Genomic DNA, 18809 nt, shown 5'->3' with positions numbered 1-18809 from the left:
ACTATAGCAAAATGAACTTTATCTTGTCTTGTTGATGAGAGCTGACAGGTTCAGAGCTGACAGTTTATTTAAAAGATAGCTCACATTTTCCTGTTTTAGCCGATTAAACCAACAGGATAAGAAAATGACAAACACACATTTATTCAGTGAAACATATAGAATTCTACTATAAAAACCAAATTTCTGCTATACCTGTGCTTTTTTTTCACAAAGCGTATACACAGTTTCCAAATTTGGATCATTGTGAAGTGGATGAGAATACATTCGATGCTCAAAAGCTTCTACTTTCTGAATGACTTTTTTCAGCCCTTGATCTTGAATGCCCATATCATCAATAGGGTCTAATAAGGGGATGCCGTCAGGAAAACGTTTCTGAACTTCCTGAAAAAAACATGTAAAATTCATTTTCATCTTATAGTCAAAATCAGTAAGACCAAACCAAATCAGTGTTTCCCGTTTTTTCTATGCACATGGACATAAAAAATATACTACATATATAATTTTCTCTTTTGCCAATTTAAATTACAGGGCATTTTTCCATTGCATTTATTTTTGAAAACTCCTTTTCAATGCTATACTATGATTTACAGATGTATTATGATTTGCTAATAAATCTACAAGTAATAATTTGATCATAGTCCTGAACGTGGCACAACTTATTGCTAAATTCATTATTGTATATTTACATTGTTGTAACTTCTTGCCATCAAAAGTAGTCTTGTATTGAACATCTATGTTTAAACTGTTTTCGGATTATTTCCTTGGTGTTGATGCCTAGGGAGGGCACTACTGACTTGTAAAATATAGATTTTTTTTTAAAAGTCCTGAGGGCTGGGTGTGGTGGCTCACGCCTGTAATCCCAGCACTTTGGGAGGCCAAGGCAGGCAGATCACAAGGTCAGGAGATCAAGACCATCCTGGCTAACACGGTGAAACCCCGTCTCTAATAAAAATACAAAAAATTAGCTGGGCGTGGTGGCGGGCGCCTGTAGTCCCAGCTACTAGGGAGGCTGAGGCAAGACAATGGCGTGAACCTGAGAGGTGGAGCTTCCAGTGAGCCGAGATTGCGCCACTGCACTCCGGCCTGAGCGACAGAGCAAGACTCCGTCTCAAAAAAATAAAAAAATAAAAAATAAAAGGTCCTGAGACCTTTAGCTTAAAAAAAAACATGATTAATGGTTAAATGCAATAGACATATTCATACAGAGAAGAAATAGCTCACTGTAGGCTGGTATCCTACTGAGAAACTTTCAGGGTCTTGGATAACCCTTAAAGATAAGATAGGATTTGGCTAGTTAGGAACTGGGAATTGGGAAGGAGAAACACACTAAGAGTGACAAACAAATGTAAAGGGTTCAAAGACATTTGCACATTATTGTCCCAAATGAGCAAATAAGGCGAGCTCTTTCAAAAGACTAATATATCTGGTAAGTGCATATGGTACAGTTTCAGGATATATGTCTGCCCTGATCAAAGCAGGCTAATGTCAGTACAAAAATCCCACGCATGTGCCTGGCCAATTTTTATACATAAAGAAACTGAGTCACTGGTGTGAGGTTCCAGAACAGAGAAAACACTAAAATTGTAGTTCTGAAGTTTAAAAAGTATAATTAATGTAGCTAAAGGGAAATCTTTATTTATTATGTGAAGGGTTCTGTTGGCAGGCTAATTTCCCCAATTCTTCCTCCTGTGGCTTCTCACTACGTGGTGAATGATGTAAACGACTATGAAGGACCAAGAAAAAAAAACAGTCTAACTCGGTTTAAATCATGTTGCAAAACTGAGACTCAGGTTATCGTGAAATTAATGTGAAAGCTGAAATATATCAACACCAGATACAGCACAGGGATGTTTAAGACAAATACAGACAAGCCTGACATTTGCCAAGAGACAAAGAAAAATTAATTTCAATTTTCACTTTAGCAAAATGAGAACTGACCTAACCCAGAAGTACAAAACAATTAGTTTTTTTCAAAATAATGGCATTACTTAATGCTAAGTTAATAATGATTAATGTGTATTTCTGCTCAAAACTGTGCTATTCTGAAAATATTAGAAAAAACAATTTCAATGAACTTATAAGATATATTTATTTACTACCAGACCAATAGTGATAAAAACCTTCTAGGAGTGATTGTTTTGGAAAAGATATCCACATCTACATAAAAATTTTGTAAAACTGTCAGAGAATCACTCATTTCAGGAAGCCCACCATCGGAACACAGCTTAAAAATTCCTACTCTACTCTGAAAGCATCCTACTTATCTTTGCTTTCTCAGATTTTAGTACACAGCCTTCACTGCACAGTAAATGCTCTTCAAACTATTAACTAAATAACTTCGCTAAAATCACTTCCTTGTTTTTTTTTTTTTCTTAAAAGAGACAAGGTCTCACTCTGTTGCACATGCTAGAGTACAGTGATGTGATCACAGCTTACTGTAGAGCCTGGAACTCCTGGGATCAAGTGAACCTCCTGCCTTGGCCTCCTGAGTAGCTGGGATTACAGGTGCATACCACTGAGTCCTACTAATTTCTTTTTAAATTAGTTTTACATTTTTTTGTAAAGATGGGGGTCTCACTATGTTGCCCAGGCTGGTTTCAAATTCCTGGCCTCTGGTGATCCTTTGTGCTGTGGCATCCCAAAGAGCTGGGATTACAGGCATGAGCCACTGCACCTTTTTTCTACTAGAAAATTAAATTTACTACAAAATCTCAATTTTCCCTATTGAAAAGAAAACAATTTCATGTATTTATTAACTATATTAAAAAATGGTTAAACGTCCTGTCAGTACATGATTTTATACATGAAACTTGTAATACAGTCTATAGCTTTCACTCGTAATGAATAAAGCAGAATGGTTTTCCTTGTGAGTCCTCCTTTACTAACTCACTTTGTTGGCAGATTCAAAGAGAGGACAAATCCACATGAAGACCTGCTGCCTTTATTTTTATGAAAAATAATTGCCACTATTGGTAGTATTTATAGGTATTCTGAAAGAAAGCAATATATTTAAAAGCATTTCAGTTGCCTCTTTATAAACACTATCTGTATTTACATAAAATTTATACTTAATTTATAAAATTAATACATACCTGTATTGATTTTAAAACACTCTGTCTATTGTCCACCGGCCGAAGGTCTTTAGGAATGTAAAGCCTAACACTGCTGATAGCAGACAGGAGATGCACCAAAACTGGGACAACCTATGACCAAAAAGTTATACAGTATTACAGTTAAATTTGCACATGTTCATATTCTACTATTTCCTAAACTTGGATCCTTAAAGAGGAAGTTGCATTTACGGTATGTAACAGGAGTAAGAAGTACATAATAATCACCGTGAAGCATTCTCCCACACTGAAGCTTTTCTTAATAGAGACTGTATTTAAAAAGTAAAAACCAGTTCAAACTTCTAACAGGTAAATAAATGGTACATAAAAATAAGAGCTCCCCTCAATACAGAATCCACACTTTACTCATTTTTATGGTCTCAGATATTTGGCAGTTAAAAAATATTAATACATAAAGGTACTATAGTACTAAGAATGAAAGACTCTTGTTTAACAGGTTTAGGAGGTCAAGAAAGATTCATGTAAGTTCTGGATGGGCAGGAATGAAGAAGTATTTCAAAGACAGAAAGCAGCATATTCCATTAGACATAATCTTGAAGAACACCTATCTGCAAACTTTCTTCCATGTTTTCTCTTGTCGAAATGGCAAATTATCGACATCAAACTTTGCTTCCTTTCAACTGCTCTTGAATCCAGAGAGCCTCCATAAACTGAGGCAAAGTCAATGTTTCCACAGGTCCAAATCTGTCTTCCAAGGCTACTTTTACACTGATCACTGATGAAAACACAATTTTCACTGGCTTGCTGATAGCAAATATATTCATAGTGCTTTACTGAACAAAAACGGTACAGTGATTGAACTCAGTCTTCAGCTAGTTGTGTGACCTTACACAAATTATCTAACCTTTCTAGATTTTCTAGTACAGGTAGAAAGGTTCGATAATTTGCCAAACTTGCCAAAAAAGGTTTAGTTTGTCAAACCATTAACAGCAGTTTTTCTCTATCTAGTTAAAGTTTTTGGGGTGGGCTGTTTTTTCTTTCTTCCTGCCTGCCTTTTCCTCCTCTTCCTTTTTTAATCATTTGAAATTAACTTGCAGACAACAATCACTTCACTTGACCAGCAAATACATGTATATGTTAAGAACAAGCATATTCTCCTGCAAAGCTACAATATTGTAAGATCTAAGGAAATACCATATACAATCCCTATTCAGATTTCCCCACTGACCCACTAATGACCTTTATACACTACTATTACCATCATACTTTTGGATTCAGAGTCCAGCCAAGGATCATAAACTGGATTTAGTGGTCATGTCTCCTTAGTCTTCTTTAATCTAAAAATATACCCCACCTTTCTTGCTCTTTGATGGTACTGACATTTTCACAGAATTCCAAATTTACAGAAAACTTGTAAGAATGAAATAAATCCCACATACCCTTATTTCTATTCACTAATTAGTTATATTTTGCCTATTTGCTTCATCATTCTCTTTCTACACACATAAAGTACAAGTATTAAAAGAGGGAAATCTAATGTCGAGACAATGATATCATCTAATCTGTAGTCCATATTAAGATTTCGTCCTCTTTCACAATAATGTCTTTTATACCACTGTAGTACCTTCCCCACCACTACTCCATGGAACCAAACTAGGATCATGCACTGATGTCACATTTTTTTCTTCTTTAATCTGGAACAGTTCCCCCAGTTTTTCTGTGTCTCTCAAGACCTTGATTTTTTAAAAAAAGAATATAGGTTATTTTATAAAATGAGTCTCAGTATGGGTTTCTCTGGTCATGAGGAATCGTAAGATTCAGATTATCCATTTTCGGTGGAAATCATGTTCTGTTCTACTCAGTCCACTAGTTAACATTATTAGAGATAATGTTGATCACTTTGATCATTCAATTAAGGTGCTATCTGCAGGATTCTTTATTATAGTATTATTTACTATTTTACTCTCTACAATTAAGAAATTTGTAGGGAGAGCCTTTTGAGATTTTGTGAATATCCTTTCTTCATTAAACTTTCAGTTAACCAGTTTCAGCATCCATGGATGATTCTTGCCATAGTAAGTTACTATTTGTGGTAGTTGCCTAATGGTGACTTTTCTAACTTTTATTTTATTTATTTTATTTTTTGAGACAGAGTCTCGCTCTGTCGCCCAGGCTGGAGTGCAATGGCATGATCTCGGCTCACTGCAATCTCTACCTCCCGGGTTCAAGCAATTTTCCCGCCTCAGCCTCCTGAGTAGCTGGGATTATAGGCGTGTGCCACCAATCCCAACTAATTTTTGTATTTTTAGTAGAGACGGGGTTTCGCCATGTTGATCAGGCTGGCCTCGAACTCCTGACCTCAAGTGATCCACCCATCTTGGCCTCCCACAGTGCTGGGATTAAAGGCGTGAGCCACCAAGGCCGGCCATTTCCTTTATATTTTATATATCTCTCTCTGGATTCATGGATTATTTTATTTTCATACGGTTATAAATCCTTTACTATCTTTTTTTTTTTTTTTTTTTTGAGATGGATTCTCGCTCTGCCACCCAGGCTGGAGTGCAGCGGTGCGATCTCGGTTCACTGCAATCTCCGCCTCCTGGGTTCAAGTGATTCAACTGCCTCAGCCTCCCGAGTAGCTGGGACTACAGGCACCTGCCACCATTTCTGGCTAATTTTTTTTTTTTTTAGTAGAGATGGGGTTACACCACGTTAGACAGGCTGGTCTTAAACTCCTGACCTCAGGTGATCTGCCCGCCTTTGCCTCCCAAGTGCTAGGATTACAGGTGTGAGCCACCACGCCCGGCCCTTTACTATCATTTTTATTTTTACTCCCAAACTGTCTAATTCAGGGGTCCCCAAGCCCCGGGATGGTACCAGTCTGTGACCTGTTAAGAACCAGGCCTTGCAGCAAGAGTGGTGGGGGAGAGAGCATTACCGCCTGAACTCCCCCTCTTGTCAGATCAGCAGCAGCATTAGATTCTCATACCAGTGCAAACACGGCGCATGCAAGGGATCTAGGTTGCCTGGTCGTTATGAGAATCTAAGGTCTGATGATCTGAGGTGGGACAGTTTCATCCCCAAACCACCCCTGCTCCACACTGGTCCATGGAAAAACTATCTTCCACGAAACCAGTTTCTTGTGCCAAAAAGACTGGGGACTGCTGGTCTAATTCATTTTAGAAACAACATTCTGTAAGCTGCATTGGGTCTTGGGCCACCAATTTGTGAACCAGCAGTTGATGCACTGTTTGGACAGAGAAGACTCAGGACATGAAAAATTATCAATACCACATAGCCGACATCCAGAGTGAAAGATGCACAATTTGTATGCACTTAACTACATCTAAAAGGGTAGAAAAACTAAAAATAATTCACTTGGCTTTAGAAAGACTATTTTTATATACCTGTAGTCGAATTCAATATGCACAGGTATCTGTGAATTTCCTTCAAAACAGAGTAACACTATTTTGTGAAGGCGAGATTCAGAAAGAAGACAAAAACTGTCCAATTTCAAAGGCTGCTTTCCATACTAAACTCCATCCAAGAAATGGTCAACTAACACTTTAATGACAGGAAACAGATTACAAAGGCCATTCTATAAATGCTTCCTAAAGCACAGAAAAGGGAAATCCTAAGAGTTCCCTAACTAGAAACATGACATTTTATAAACAAGAAGTTAAATGTTTAAAAATTGAATGAATAGTTGTCATGAAATTATAAATATCAAATTTCAGATATTTAAAAACATCATAATATTTGCATATGGCAGTTTATCCAATTTCCTAAACCTAATTACCTTCATGATATAACTCAGAATTCAGGTTCAACATGATGCAGCACTGGTCTTTGTAAGTCCAAATAACCATGTGAGCAATCAGTGGAAACTTGCTAGAATACCAATAACAGGAAGTATTTTTATCCTTAGACCTTTTAAATCTTTTTAATTTTCCCCTAAATAAGCAAATGTGGTAGACAATATAAGAAGCAAGTTTTAAGTCAATACATTCTAAATACATTTCAAGCTATATAATTTCTTCAAATCAAGACTATCAGCTGAAACATAATACAGTTTTTGAATTTTTCATTCAACAAGCAAGTTGTTTTTTGAACCAACTGAATTTTAATCAAGTCATGGCACACACAATTATTTTAACCAATGTGGTATTAATTTGCAATTAAAAAACTGGATTTGTGTCAGTGAAAATGGTGGAGCAAGGACCTCCAAAAATCCTTTTCTCCATAAAAGCAATGCTAACACTGAGAAAACTTGTCAAAATCAACTTCTTCAAAATTCTGGAAATTAACCAAAGGCTTGCAGGAATCCAGGGAACATATATTCAAGAAAAATGCTGACTTTTGGTAAGAATAGCAAGCTTTGTGGCAAATTTAACTTATCCTACTCCATCTCCCACTCCTTAGCTTCCTAACAGCCTGAAAATTAAAGAGCAAATCCCACTGAAAACCAGTATGGCAGCCACTGGAGGGGAGAGAATAGGGCTGGAACCTCTTTGAAGGCCTATTTCCATAGAATTGTCATTATTGCAGTCTGGTGGTTCCCCAGAAGACTCCATTCACAAGGCTGTTTTTTATTTGACCTGACTGAGAGCTTACCAGTGCAAACCTTTTTCCTAGCTGTGTTTGTCAAAAATAGTAAGAAGCAACTGCTTAACACCATGGCTGCCTGAGGTTGTGGATGACAGCTGGGAGAAACAACAGGTTAACCAGAAAGCTTAAAAGGAAAGGCTGGGGAGTAAGACGTTCATGGGGAATTAGAAAAGCTCCCACACATTTCTGGAAATCTAGAAGGCCATGTACAGGGCTGTGTGCATAGTCAAGAAAGACCTGAAAAGGCTCTAAGCTCTCACTTCTGTCTGACCATAAAATTGTACATCCAGGAAGCGGCTAAGGTAATGTTGTTAACTGCCTAGCTGAGGGTTGATGGCTTGCTGCAATATGCATACAAAACCTCTAAGTAAAGACAGGGGAACTTTTTTTTTTAGACAGAGCCCTGCTCTGTCACCCAGGCTGGAGTGAAGTGGCACCATCTTGGCTCACTGCAACCTCTACCTCCTGGGTTCAAGTAAGTCTCCTGCCTCAGCCTCTCGAATAGCTGAAGCTACAGGCACACACCATCATGCCAACTAATTTCTATATTTTTAGTACAGATGGATTTTGGCCACGTTGGCCAGGCTGGTCTCGAACTCCTGACCTCAAGTCATCTACCCACCTCAGCCCCTCAAAGTGCTGGGATTATGGCATGAGCCACCACGCCTGGCCAGACAGGAGAACTTAATGATTGCAGGCATTTAAGGAAGTCTCTGCACAATTATGAGCTGACCATTAAACTAACCAAGCAGAGACCTTGGTGGCCACACACAATTAAAAAATATAGACTTAAAAGAATTCAGAAATCACAACACAAACCAATGACAACAAACAACAAGAATAAACTCTGGGGGTGCAGGAAAACTCCGATTTACAGAGTTGCTACTGTTAGAGAACCAAACTGGGGCCCGCTTGCCTGCTGCAGTAAGACCAGATATCTATATTGAGGTTTGTAGTGGGAGAAAGGAAGGTGTTTATTTGTAGGGTGCCAAGCAAGGAGGATGAGGTAGTTAATATTTAAGTCCTGACCTTCCAGATGGCTTATAGGTAAGGGTTTCTAAGGGCAGGAAGGCAGAAGTTATAGCAGTTATAAATCAATATATGGAGGTTATATACTAGTTTGATTTAAAAAGGCAGGACATCTCAAATCAGGGGCCCACAGGTTATAGGTGGATTTAAAGATTTTTGATTTGTAATTGGTTAAGGAGAAGTTTTGTCTAAAAATTTGGGATCAGTAGAAAAAAATGTTCATTCTGGCTCTTTTAGGCCCCTCAGGAAGAAATTTAGAACAAAGAACAGCAGTCAGAGTTTTAGTCCTCTGTTCCTCCTTATTTGAGGCTTTTGTGCCAGTATATTCGTTTGGTGTATGTTTGAGTTTTTGAAAAATAATTTAGGGACATATGTGAAGATGTTATTTTTAGTTTTTATAGGGAATAAAACAAGCTCAACTCTACAGTTTTTTTAGACAAAGAGATTGATTTTTTTGAGAGGGTCTTGCTCTGTTGCTCAGGCTGGAGTGCAGTGGCATGGTCACGGCTCACTGCAGCCCTAACCTCCTGGGCTCAAACGATCCTACCACTTCAGCCTCCAAAACAGCAGGGACTACACGCACATGCCACCATGCCTGGCTAATTGTTATTCATTTATTTATTTTTGTATAGATAGGGTTTCACTATGTTGCCCCAGGCTGGTCTTGAACTCCTGGGCTCAAGCAATCCTCCCACCTCAGTCTCCCAAGGTGCTGGGATTATAAGCATGAGCTACCATACCCAGCCTTGTTTATTTATTTTTTAGGTCTAAGCTAGGTGCACTCTAAAGGAAGGATCCCTAATCCATCTCACTACATTATTTAAAATGTCCAATTTTCAATGAAAAATTATGAGACATGTAAAGAAATTAATAAACTATGGCCTATACACAGAGAAAAATAGTAATTAATAGAAAATATGCTGAGGAAGCCAAGAAATTTGACTTAATAGACGAAGAGTTTAAATTAGCAATTTAAAATATGTTCAAAGTTAACCCCCTCAAAAAATCTGATTTCCATAGTACATCTTCAATGTAAACTTGAAACCTGCCAAAACTGCAAATATTATTCCGTGACAAGTACTGGTATCTTAATCCTCAAATTTTTATAAGTGTATAGTTCTAATCTGTAATCTTCTACTCCATGTCCTTTTATAGATGTTTTTATCTAATGAGGAACGATTCCACCGAGTTCCTGGTCTAGAAAAACAAAACAGAACTCCCTTATCTTCACTCCCTAACACTGAGTCTCATTTAACTATCATGACGTGGCCGTGATAAGGGGAAATGGTCAGACACATGGGAGCTGGCAAAGCAACAGTGTCAAAACTGCAAGTGATCTTTAGAACACACTAAACTGTTCACCTCTGTTAATCAATGTAATTCAGAGCTGGAGTGCTCTTGCCCTCTACACACAGACACACACACACGCTAAGCCTTTTTTAGAAAAGTAAGTTCAAGAATATTACAGATACAAGGAAAAGTCACTTCAGAAAGTAGTCTTCAAGGCCAGGTGCGGTGGCTCATGCATGTAATCTCAGCACTTTGGGAGGCTGAGACAGGCGTATCACGAGGTCAGGAGATCAAGACCATCCTGGCCAACATGGTGAAACCCAGTCTCTGGTAAAAATACAAAAATTAGCTGGGCACGGTGGCAAATGCCTGTAGTCCCAGCTACTCGGGAGGTTGAGGCAGGAGAATCACTTGAACCCGGGAGGCGGAGGTGGTAGTGAGCCAAGATCGCGCCACTGTACTCCAGCCTGGTGACAGAGAGACTCCATCTCAAAAAAGAAAAAAAAGAAAAAGAAAAAAGAAAGTAGTCTTCTATAAACGCTGATAAAAAGCTAAATCTGGCATCACATCCACTCAAAGTCAGAGAGGGCAAGGATGATTATGGAAATCCTACTTATCTCATGCAATGGAAGCCTGCTTTTAACCTACCCTGAATAATGCTACACAATCAATGAAGTTGAGAGCTAATATTTCCTTATAAACTGCCCACAGAACTATTTCTCTGTCTAGGATTCCTATTCAAGATAATCTACAAGGCAAACAATATATTTATAAAACATATACTTATATAATTATATATTATATATAATTATATAAGTATTACATAATATATAATTATATATAATATATGATTATATATTATATATAATTATAATATATAATATATGATTATATATTATATAGAATTATATATAATTATAATATATAATATATGATTATATATTATATAGAATTCTATATAATATATAATCATATATTATATAATATATGATTATATATTATATATAATTCTATATAATATATAATCATATATTATATAATATATAATCACATATATATAATCATATATTATGATTATATATAATCTATATATTATGATTATATTATATATAATATGATCATATATTATATATGATCATATATTATATATAATATGATCATATATTATATATATGATCATATTATATATAATTATATGTAAAAATATATAATATGGTTTCATAACCTATAGTCCCTCTCTCTGTACACTGTTTTATACATTTTGTCATTAACCACAAGGAACAGAAAAATGTGAAGTTCTTTCTAAAGAGGGAGTTTCATGCTCTGTACATATGGCTTCCCTTGCTAGGAATATAATTCTTGTCTGTAAAGGTACTCATGTTCCTACAAGTTTGTTAAAATCTCACTACTTCCTTTATAAAGCTTTACTAATTACCCACTCTGAGCAGTTCTGAAGCACAAAATGCTTCCTTATTAAGCTGCATCTCCTTGAAGTCACAGACTATCTGTAAAATTCATGTTAACAACCCCCCACCCCTTGCCAATTTCCTTAGCAGTGTAGACTGAAATAAACTTAATAAAAAATGCTAGAAGAGCAGAGGAAAGGCCCTCAGTTTGCCTTGGTTTCATGACTGCCTATATACTTTTCTTGGAAGAATCTGAGCTTTCAGTGTGAGAGTGCTGTGACTTACTATCAATGTCTGCCACTAGAAAGGGAGAATGTTGAGATGTGTGGCACGCATTTGCTATTCCAACTTGCAACAACTCCTAAAGGCCCTTTGGGGACAATGAGTATATGCCTAACTGTGGGAGTTTTAGCTTTATTTATAGTTAGGCAGTCAATCAGTAAAATAAATGTTAGAAAAAAATTAAAATCACACAAGTTTCACTTGGTGGTGCAATTCTAGAGGTGAACAAATTAGAATACTAAGAAAAGGAGACCAAAGTTTAGGTAATATTCAGAATTATAAATAAACATTTAAATCGTCATTTAAAAATGTTACAGTGAATTGTCTTTTTAAAAATACGGCCAACTCCAAAACCCATAATAATTTACTGATCCAAAGAAGCAGTCTATGATACTACAGTGGCAGATTTTACTTTCTACAAACCATGCTTATAATAACAAATATCATTACAATGATATTTTGTAAAAGACCTATCCAATATGCCATGTTTTACATTTAATTAGAAGCACATGTAAATTAAATGATTTTAACTAAGGAAACTTGGGTAGAAATTTTTCATTGTTAAAATAATGCTTCAGTCATTACAGAGCCTCCTCCTTAAAACTGGGTTATGTTCTGATAAACTAGTTATAAGTTGAAAATATCGTTAGGTCAAAAATCTATTTAATACATGAACACCTAATCTACCAAACATAACTTGGTGTAGTTTACCTTAAATGTGCTAAGAACACTTACATTGGCTTACATTTGGGCAAAATCATCTAACACAAAGCCTATTTTGTAATAAATGTCAAATATCTCATTAATGTATCGCTTTTGCACTATTGTAAAGTCAAAAAATCCTAAATCAGGACTGCCTCTATTTCTATGGGAATGGGAAATAAACAGCACGAATGGATTCAAACTGTAAAATCACTCAGTCACAAGCAAGGATAATGAAAAATCTTTACGGCCCTGGCAAAATTCAGCTTCATGTAAAATTTCAATGACTGAAAACTTTTTCTTTCACTTTGTCATGATTTATCTTGTTGTAATTTGATAAAAGAAAAATAAAAACAAATCTCATTAATTATCCTACTGATATGTTAGATAGCTTTACTAATATACCTTAAAATACCTTGAAAACTTCTAATTTAGAAATCATGATAGTATGTTCATTACCATCACATTAGAGAACTTTGGTGATTATAAATAAGTTACAGAATATCTGAAATCTGAAGACAGAAAGTTATGTACAAACCTGCATCTCTCCTTTCTCATCAGGTTTAGCTGGTTTTGCAGCTTCTGTAGCTGAATTTTTCAAGCTCTCTTTGCTACAGCGCAAAAGTACTTCTACTACATACAAAGGATCCAGTTCACCAGAGTTAGGCTAAAAAACAAAACAGAAGATGTTCATTCATTCTTAAGAAACTGGCCCATAAATTTTAAGTTCCATGTGTGTAGGAACTATTTTCTCACCATTTAGCATTATGACTGACACAAACTGTGTGATACATACTTATTTTATGAAATGAAAACTGTCTCTCTGGATTCAACATGTTCCACTGGATGAGAAAACACAGAAATAACTTTATAAATTCTAATTTAATAGTACAAGCACTGTCAAGTGTGTCACAGAATGTTTCTAATAATGTTAAGAAACTAAAATTTTCAGTGTCAGAAAATTAATTTGCATCTTCAAATCACTCTAAATAACATAAAAGACAGATTGAGAATAGATTATTTTACTGCTTATTATGCTAGCATTTCTATAATGTGGTTCCAATTTTTATTGTCTTTTAGTCTTTAATATTCTGTAATAAAACTATAATTCTGAAGATCTAACAACTACTAAGATCTCACCACAACTTCTGCGCTACGATAATGTATGTTTGAGTAGTATCTTTGAAGCAATAACAGAAGATATTTTTTCAGTACAGAATTCCGCATTTTTAAATAAAATATTTAAATAATCTATTTTGCATAAAATACATAAAAGGAAAGTTATACGGCAAAGACTTGACTATGTGGACTCCACCCAGGACAGTTCCTACTAAAAAAATGAAAATCTGTCAATAAATGACAATGAATCCATTTCTACAATCTATTTCTGCAATAAACTACCAATTGTTTAACAAGAATAAAACATATTTCCAAATGCTGAAGAAAAAAGAAATCACAATTATTTTAAATCATTGAGTTCAAATTTCCTCACAGAAAGCATACACTCTATTTTTCCAATACGAAAGAAAAACTTTTTCTCAGCATACATTAGTTCAAAATGTGGTTATTTTAAAGGAAGTTGCAAAACATTCCTTTAAACATTCATTTAAACGAATGCAAAACATTAGTTTAAACACAAAGCAAAAATGAAGATAGTTTGATTAGATTATTTTTATCTGCAAAGATTATGTTCAGTCATTATGAAATGAGTTTTACAAACAATGAGCTAAACAAATAGCTATGATCAACTATCAAGTCTTCCTAAGGAGTCAATGATTATAAGAAGACTCAATGATTATCATATTAGCTTTACAGAGGAGGAAAAAAACCCTCTGAATAAGATGCATAACACAATTTGATAGATGAATTAGCTCTAAAGTGTTAGGAAGATGTGAGTATCCAGACAAAAAAACCCCACAGGCGTATGAGCAATCTTTAATGTTTCTAGATAACTCTGTTGTTGGATTTGGTTCCAATTTTGTAGATTAATAAATTTAATACTCTCTGTAAGATACAACAATCACAGAAGTGACTATTATAACTCAAGTATATCATACATAATCATCTATTTTTGCAGAGCTACTAAAACCAACTTATAGCATTATGGAAATATTCTCAAGTGTTACTATGGAAACACAATAGGAAGCCTTCTAAATTGTAACATTAAATGAAAATTTGCTGTTAAAAGTATTTCCTAAGATTATAAATTTTTTCTCAGCTAACTTACTCTAGTTTTGCACTCTGTAAAGATGGATCAATGTCCACTTTCAGATAAAAAAACTAGTTAAGTGTTCAATTATCTTAATTTAGATTTTTGTTTATAAGTCCTAATTTTTACTTCCTAACAGTATAACTGAACTTCTTCTTCCTAGCTTCTCTTTATTCCTTTTAAAGTGTGGCTAATTTCTTGCTATAAACTGAAATTACCTAATTAAAACATAATTTGGTAATTCCAAGCTTGTAGAATGCAAAGAAACAAGCAATTTAAAATAACATTGACAATTACAATTACATTTTTATTTATTTAAAATGCTTCTAACAGTTTTCTTCGTCGGTTTGTATACTCCCTCTGCCTCTGGCAAGCTCTATTGGCCACAAAAATCTTTGGATTTGTATTCTGACCTAGATCCCAAAATTAATAAAAATGTACTTCACAATTTTTAGTGAACAAATTCAGGCAGTGCAATGGAAAAATTAGTTTTACCATCAATAGAAACAGAAAAAAATGAATGTGTTCCTCTCTAGTCTTCATTTTATCTTTGCCTAAAAGAACTCTCATCAACTGATTCTACCTTTATAGTTAGGCAGTCACATAAATGAATTTAGGATCAAAAGAGGCAAGTAATTTTTTAAAAATATGTCTTCTTTGTGTGTATGCATACTTGTAACTGTGTTAGCTATAATTTTTCTCTCCTGAACCTTAGATTGACTATCAGATCATGAGAGTGTGATCTACAAGCCTGCTCCCCAGCAACTGGAGAAAATTATGAAAAACCAATCATTCAAATTTTCTGGAAACAGTCCTAAGAGAATATATCAAATAAAGAAAGATCTAGTCCAAAAAAAAATCTAAAATTCAGTAAAGTCTTTGATATCTGAACAAAGATTGCTCCCTCCCTCACTCTTCCCACTTCACTGAAACAGAAACTCCAGACTGGTGAAGCCAAAAATACAGAAGGGCTCAGTATCCCTGCAGCTCTTGCTTGGAGAGGGCTTTTAGGAGGGGCAGGATGTCAACATTTCTCATCCTCCTCCCACCTACCTATTGCTGCTGCTAAGTCCTCTGCAAGCAAGGCTGAAAGGTAGAGGCTCCCCTTCGTTCACCTAGCCTCTACTGGTTGGCTAGAGGCCCTATCTTGGTGTGGTGCTGCTGAGAAAAAGGGCCCCAACAGCCCTTCCCCTGGTTTATAAGGCAATGGGTGCATGTTGGGAGAGGCAAGATGAAAATATCTGAGGCTACACCCCAACCCTCCACCTATCCCCCGGCTTCTAAAGCGGTGATGTTACTCAGAGAAAAGTGTGCATTGTCCCCACCCCCAGCTTTAGAATTCTGACTCAGAGATTTTGCCTGGGTGAAGAAATATGCCTTAAAACAGACAACTCTTAATATCTTCCCAAAGGACCAGATTTTATTTGTAACAGAGCCTGAGGAAATCAAGACTAAGATAACTTTCAGAAACAGCAGAGGTTGTGGTGAAATGCAATTGGTCGATCTGTATTCACTGGAGATATAGGCTAAATTGTAGAGCAGATAGTTTGCAGAAGAGAACCTGGTTTTAAAAATGATAGTGGGAGGAGCCCTCCTGCTAATAGATCTTAACAGCTGGGGTATGCCCAGAGAAACGTAAAGTCATAGAGACCCCTGTCCAAACCATTGTCATCTCAGGGTGACTGTGGGCATAACCAAGGCTGTGACCCCCAACTCTACCCCAGAAACAAACTAAAAGGCTACACACTATAGGGGGTAAGAGGTAGACAGGACAGAGACTTCAATCAAATAATCTGGCCCAACACTAAACAAATAAACAAGGAAATAACAACAGTGGCCTGCAAGAGGTGGAGGCAGGGAGGGGAATACCTAGAGTTACTACAATGTAGTATCAAAAAAGAGACATGCAAAGAAACAGGAAAGTTATGACCCATAGAACAGGGAAAAATGTAGGCAACAGAATCTGCCTATAATACTGACCAGATGTTAGGCTAAAGAGACTTAAAAGTTGCCACTATAAATATATTCAAAGAATCAAGGGAAATCACAAATAATGAAGTAAAAGGTACAATAACAATGTTGTATCAAATAGAACATATTGATGAAAAAATAGAAAGTACAAAAAGAAACCAAAAGCAAATTTTAGAGTTTAAAAGTCTACTTACTGAAGTGAGGAAAATTACTAGAGGAGCCCAACAGTAGATCTGAACTGGCAGGTAATATCAACAGTGAATCTGAAGATAGACTATTGATGGAGATTATGCAATCCAAAGAACAGAGCAAGAACAAACAAATAAAAATGAACCAAGCCTCAGAGAAATATAGGACATCGTTAAGTGCAACATACCCATAATGGAAGTTCCAGGGGAGAGGTTTAGAAGAAGGAGTAGAAAAATATTCAAAGAAATAATGGCCTGGGACAGTGGTTCACAACTGTTAATCCCAGGACTTTGAGAGACCAAGGCGGGAGGATTGCTTGAGCCTAGAAGTTTGAAACCAGCCTAGGCAATATAATGAGACCTGGTCTCTACAAAAGTTGTTTAAAGTTAGCCAGGCACGGTGGTGCAAACCTGTAGTCCCAGATACTCAGGAGGCTGAGGTGGAAGGATTGCTTGAGCTCAGGAGTTTGAGGCTGCAGTGAGCCATGATTGCACCACTGCACTCTAACCTAGGTGACAAAGTGAGACCCTGTCTCTAAAAATGACGAAACAAAAACAGAAGTAGTGGCTGAAAACTTCTCAAAATTTACTGGAAAAAAAAAAATTCATCTACAGAGCCAGAAAATTCAATAAAGTCCAAGTAGGATAAAGGCAAAGAAGTTCGGTCACTTTCTATGCAGATACATTTATCATAATAAAAATGTGGAAAGCCAAACCAAAAAGAGAAAATCTTAAAGCAGCAAGGAAAAAAAAAGATTAATCTCTTACAAGGGAACTTCAACAAGACTAACAGCAAAAACTTCCCAGCAGAAACAATGAAGGCCAGAAAGCAATGACTTGACATATTCAAAGAAAAAAACAAACAGCTGTTAACCAAGAATCCTATATCCAGCAAAGTTACCTTTCAAAAATGAAGGCAAAATAAAGACATTCTCCGATAGACTAAAAACTGAGAAAATCTGTTTCTGGCAGATCCACCTTAGAAGAAACACAAAAAGAAGTTCTGCAGGCTAAAGTCAAGTAATACTAGACATTTATTTGAAACTACATAATAAAATAAAGAACACTGGTAAAGGTAATTATATAATTATAAAAGATAGAAATAAATGTCTTTTTCTCTTCAATGATTTAAAAAGCAGTTGTATAAAACAATATGTATACATTGCATTATTGAGCCTGTAACATACCAAAATGTAGTATCTTGGCAGTAACAACATAATGGAGGTAGGTGGGAGCAAAACTGTTTAAGATTAAGGCAGTAACTCCAGGTAGTAACATGAATCCACAGGAACAAATAGAACCAAAAATGATAAATAAGAAGGTTAATATAACAAAAGCTATACATACACACTTGCTTTCCTTTCTTCTATAAGCTTTAAAAGTAGTAAAAAGTGGCCGGGCATGGTGGCTCACGCCTATAATCCCAGCACTTTGGGAGACTGAGGCAGCTGGATTACCTGAGGTTAGGAGTTTGAGATCAGTCTGGCCAACATGGTGAAACACCGCCTCTACTAAAAATACAAAAAATTAGCTGGGTGTGGTGGCGTGAGCCTGTAATCCCAGCTACTTGGGAGGCTGAGGCAGGAGAATCACTTGAACCTGGGAGGCGGAGGTTGCCCTGAGCTGAGATTGTGCCACTGCACTCCAGGCTGACTGGGCGACAGAGTGAGACTTCATCTCAAAAAACAAAAAAACAAAAAAAAAAACCATAAATAAAAAATTTTCAAAAAGTAATAAAAAATTTTCAAAAAGTAATAAAAAGTACATAAAGTATTAATCATAATAATGTATTGCTGGATTTGTAATATTTATAGATGTAATATGTATAACCATAAAAAGAGAGAAAATGGAATAGAGCTATACAGAAATAACACCTCTATATCACACTGGAATTCAGTCAGTGTAAACCTAAAGCTTATTCTAATAATACGTATATGGAAAGCCCCAGCAAACACTAAGAAAATCTCTCTCTCTCGCTATATACATATATATACATGTACACACACATACATACATGTGTATGTATATGAAATCTTTAAAATATTAAAATGCC

General features: G+C 35.9%; 1 protein-coding gene across 1 annotated transcript in view; it reads right to left on the bottom strand.

Moving 5' to 3' along the window:
* Positions 1 to 18809, bottom strand: part of MTREX (Mtr4 exosome RNA helicase) — a 117609-nt gene that overhangs the window by 24260 nt on the left and 74540 nt on the right. The window contains exons 19-21 of the mRNA XM_054487953.2: positions 12927 to 13055; positions 3093 to 3203; positions 193 to 381 (exon numbers count right to left, since the gene is read on the bottom strand). Coding sequence (XP_054343928.1) covers positions 193 to 381; positions 3093 to 3203; positions 12927 to 13055 — 429 coding nt within the window. The remainder of the gene's footprint in view (positions 1 to 192; positions 382 to 3092; positions 3204 to 12926; positions 13056 to 18809) is intronic.

This window comes from Pongo pygmaeus, chromosome 4, assembly GCF_028885625.2.
Source record: "Pongo pygmaeus isolate AG05252 chromosome 4, NHGRI_mPonPyg2-v2.0_pri, whole genome shotgun sequence".
Lineage (NCBI taxonomy): Eukaryota > Metazoa > Chordata > Mammalia > Primates > Hominidae > Pongo > Pongo pygmaeus.
Note: the sequence above shows the minus strand (reverse complement) of the source record. Positions and strands in the feature narration are given on the sequence as shown.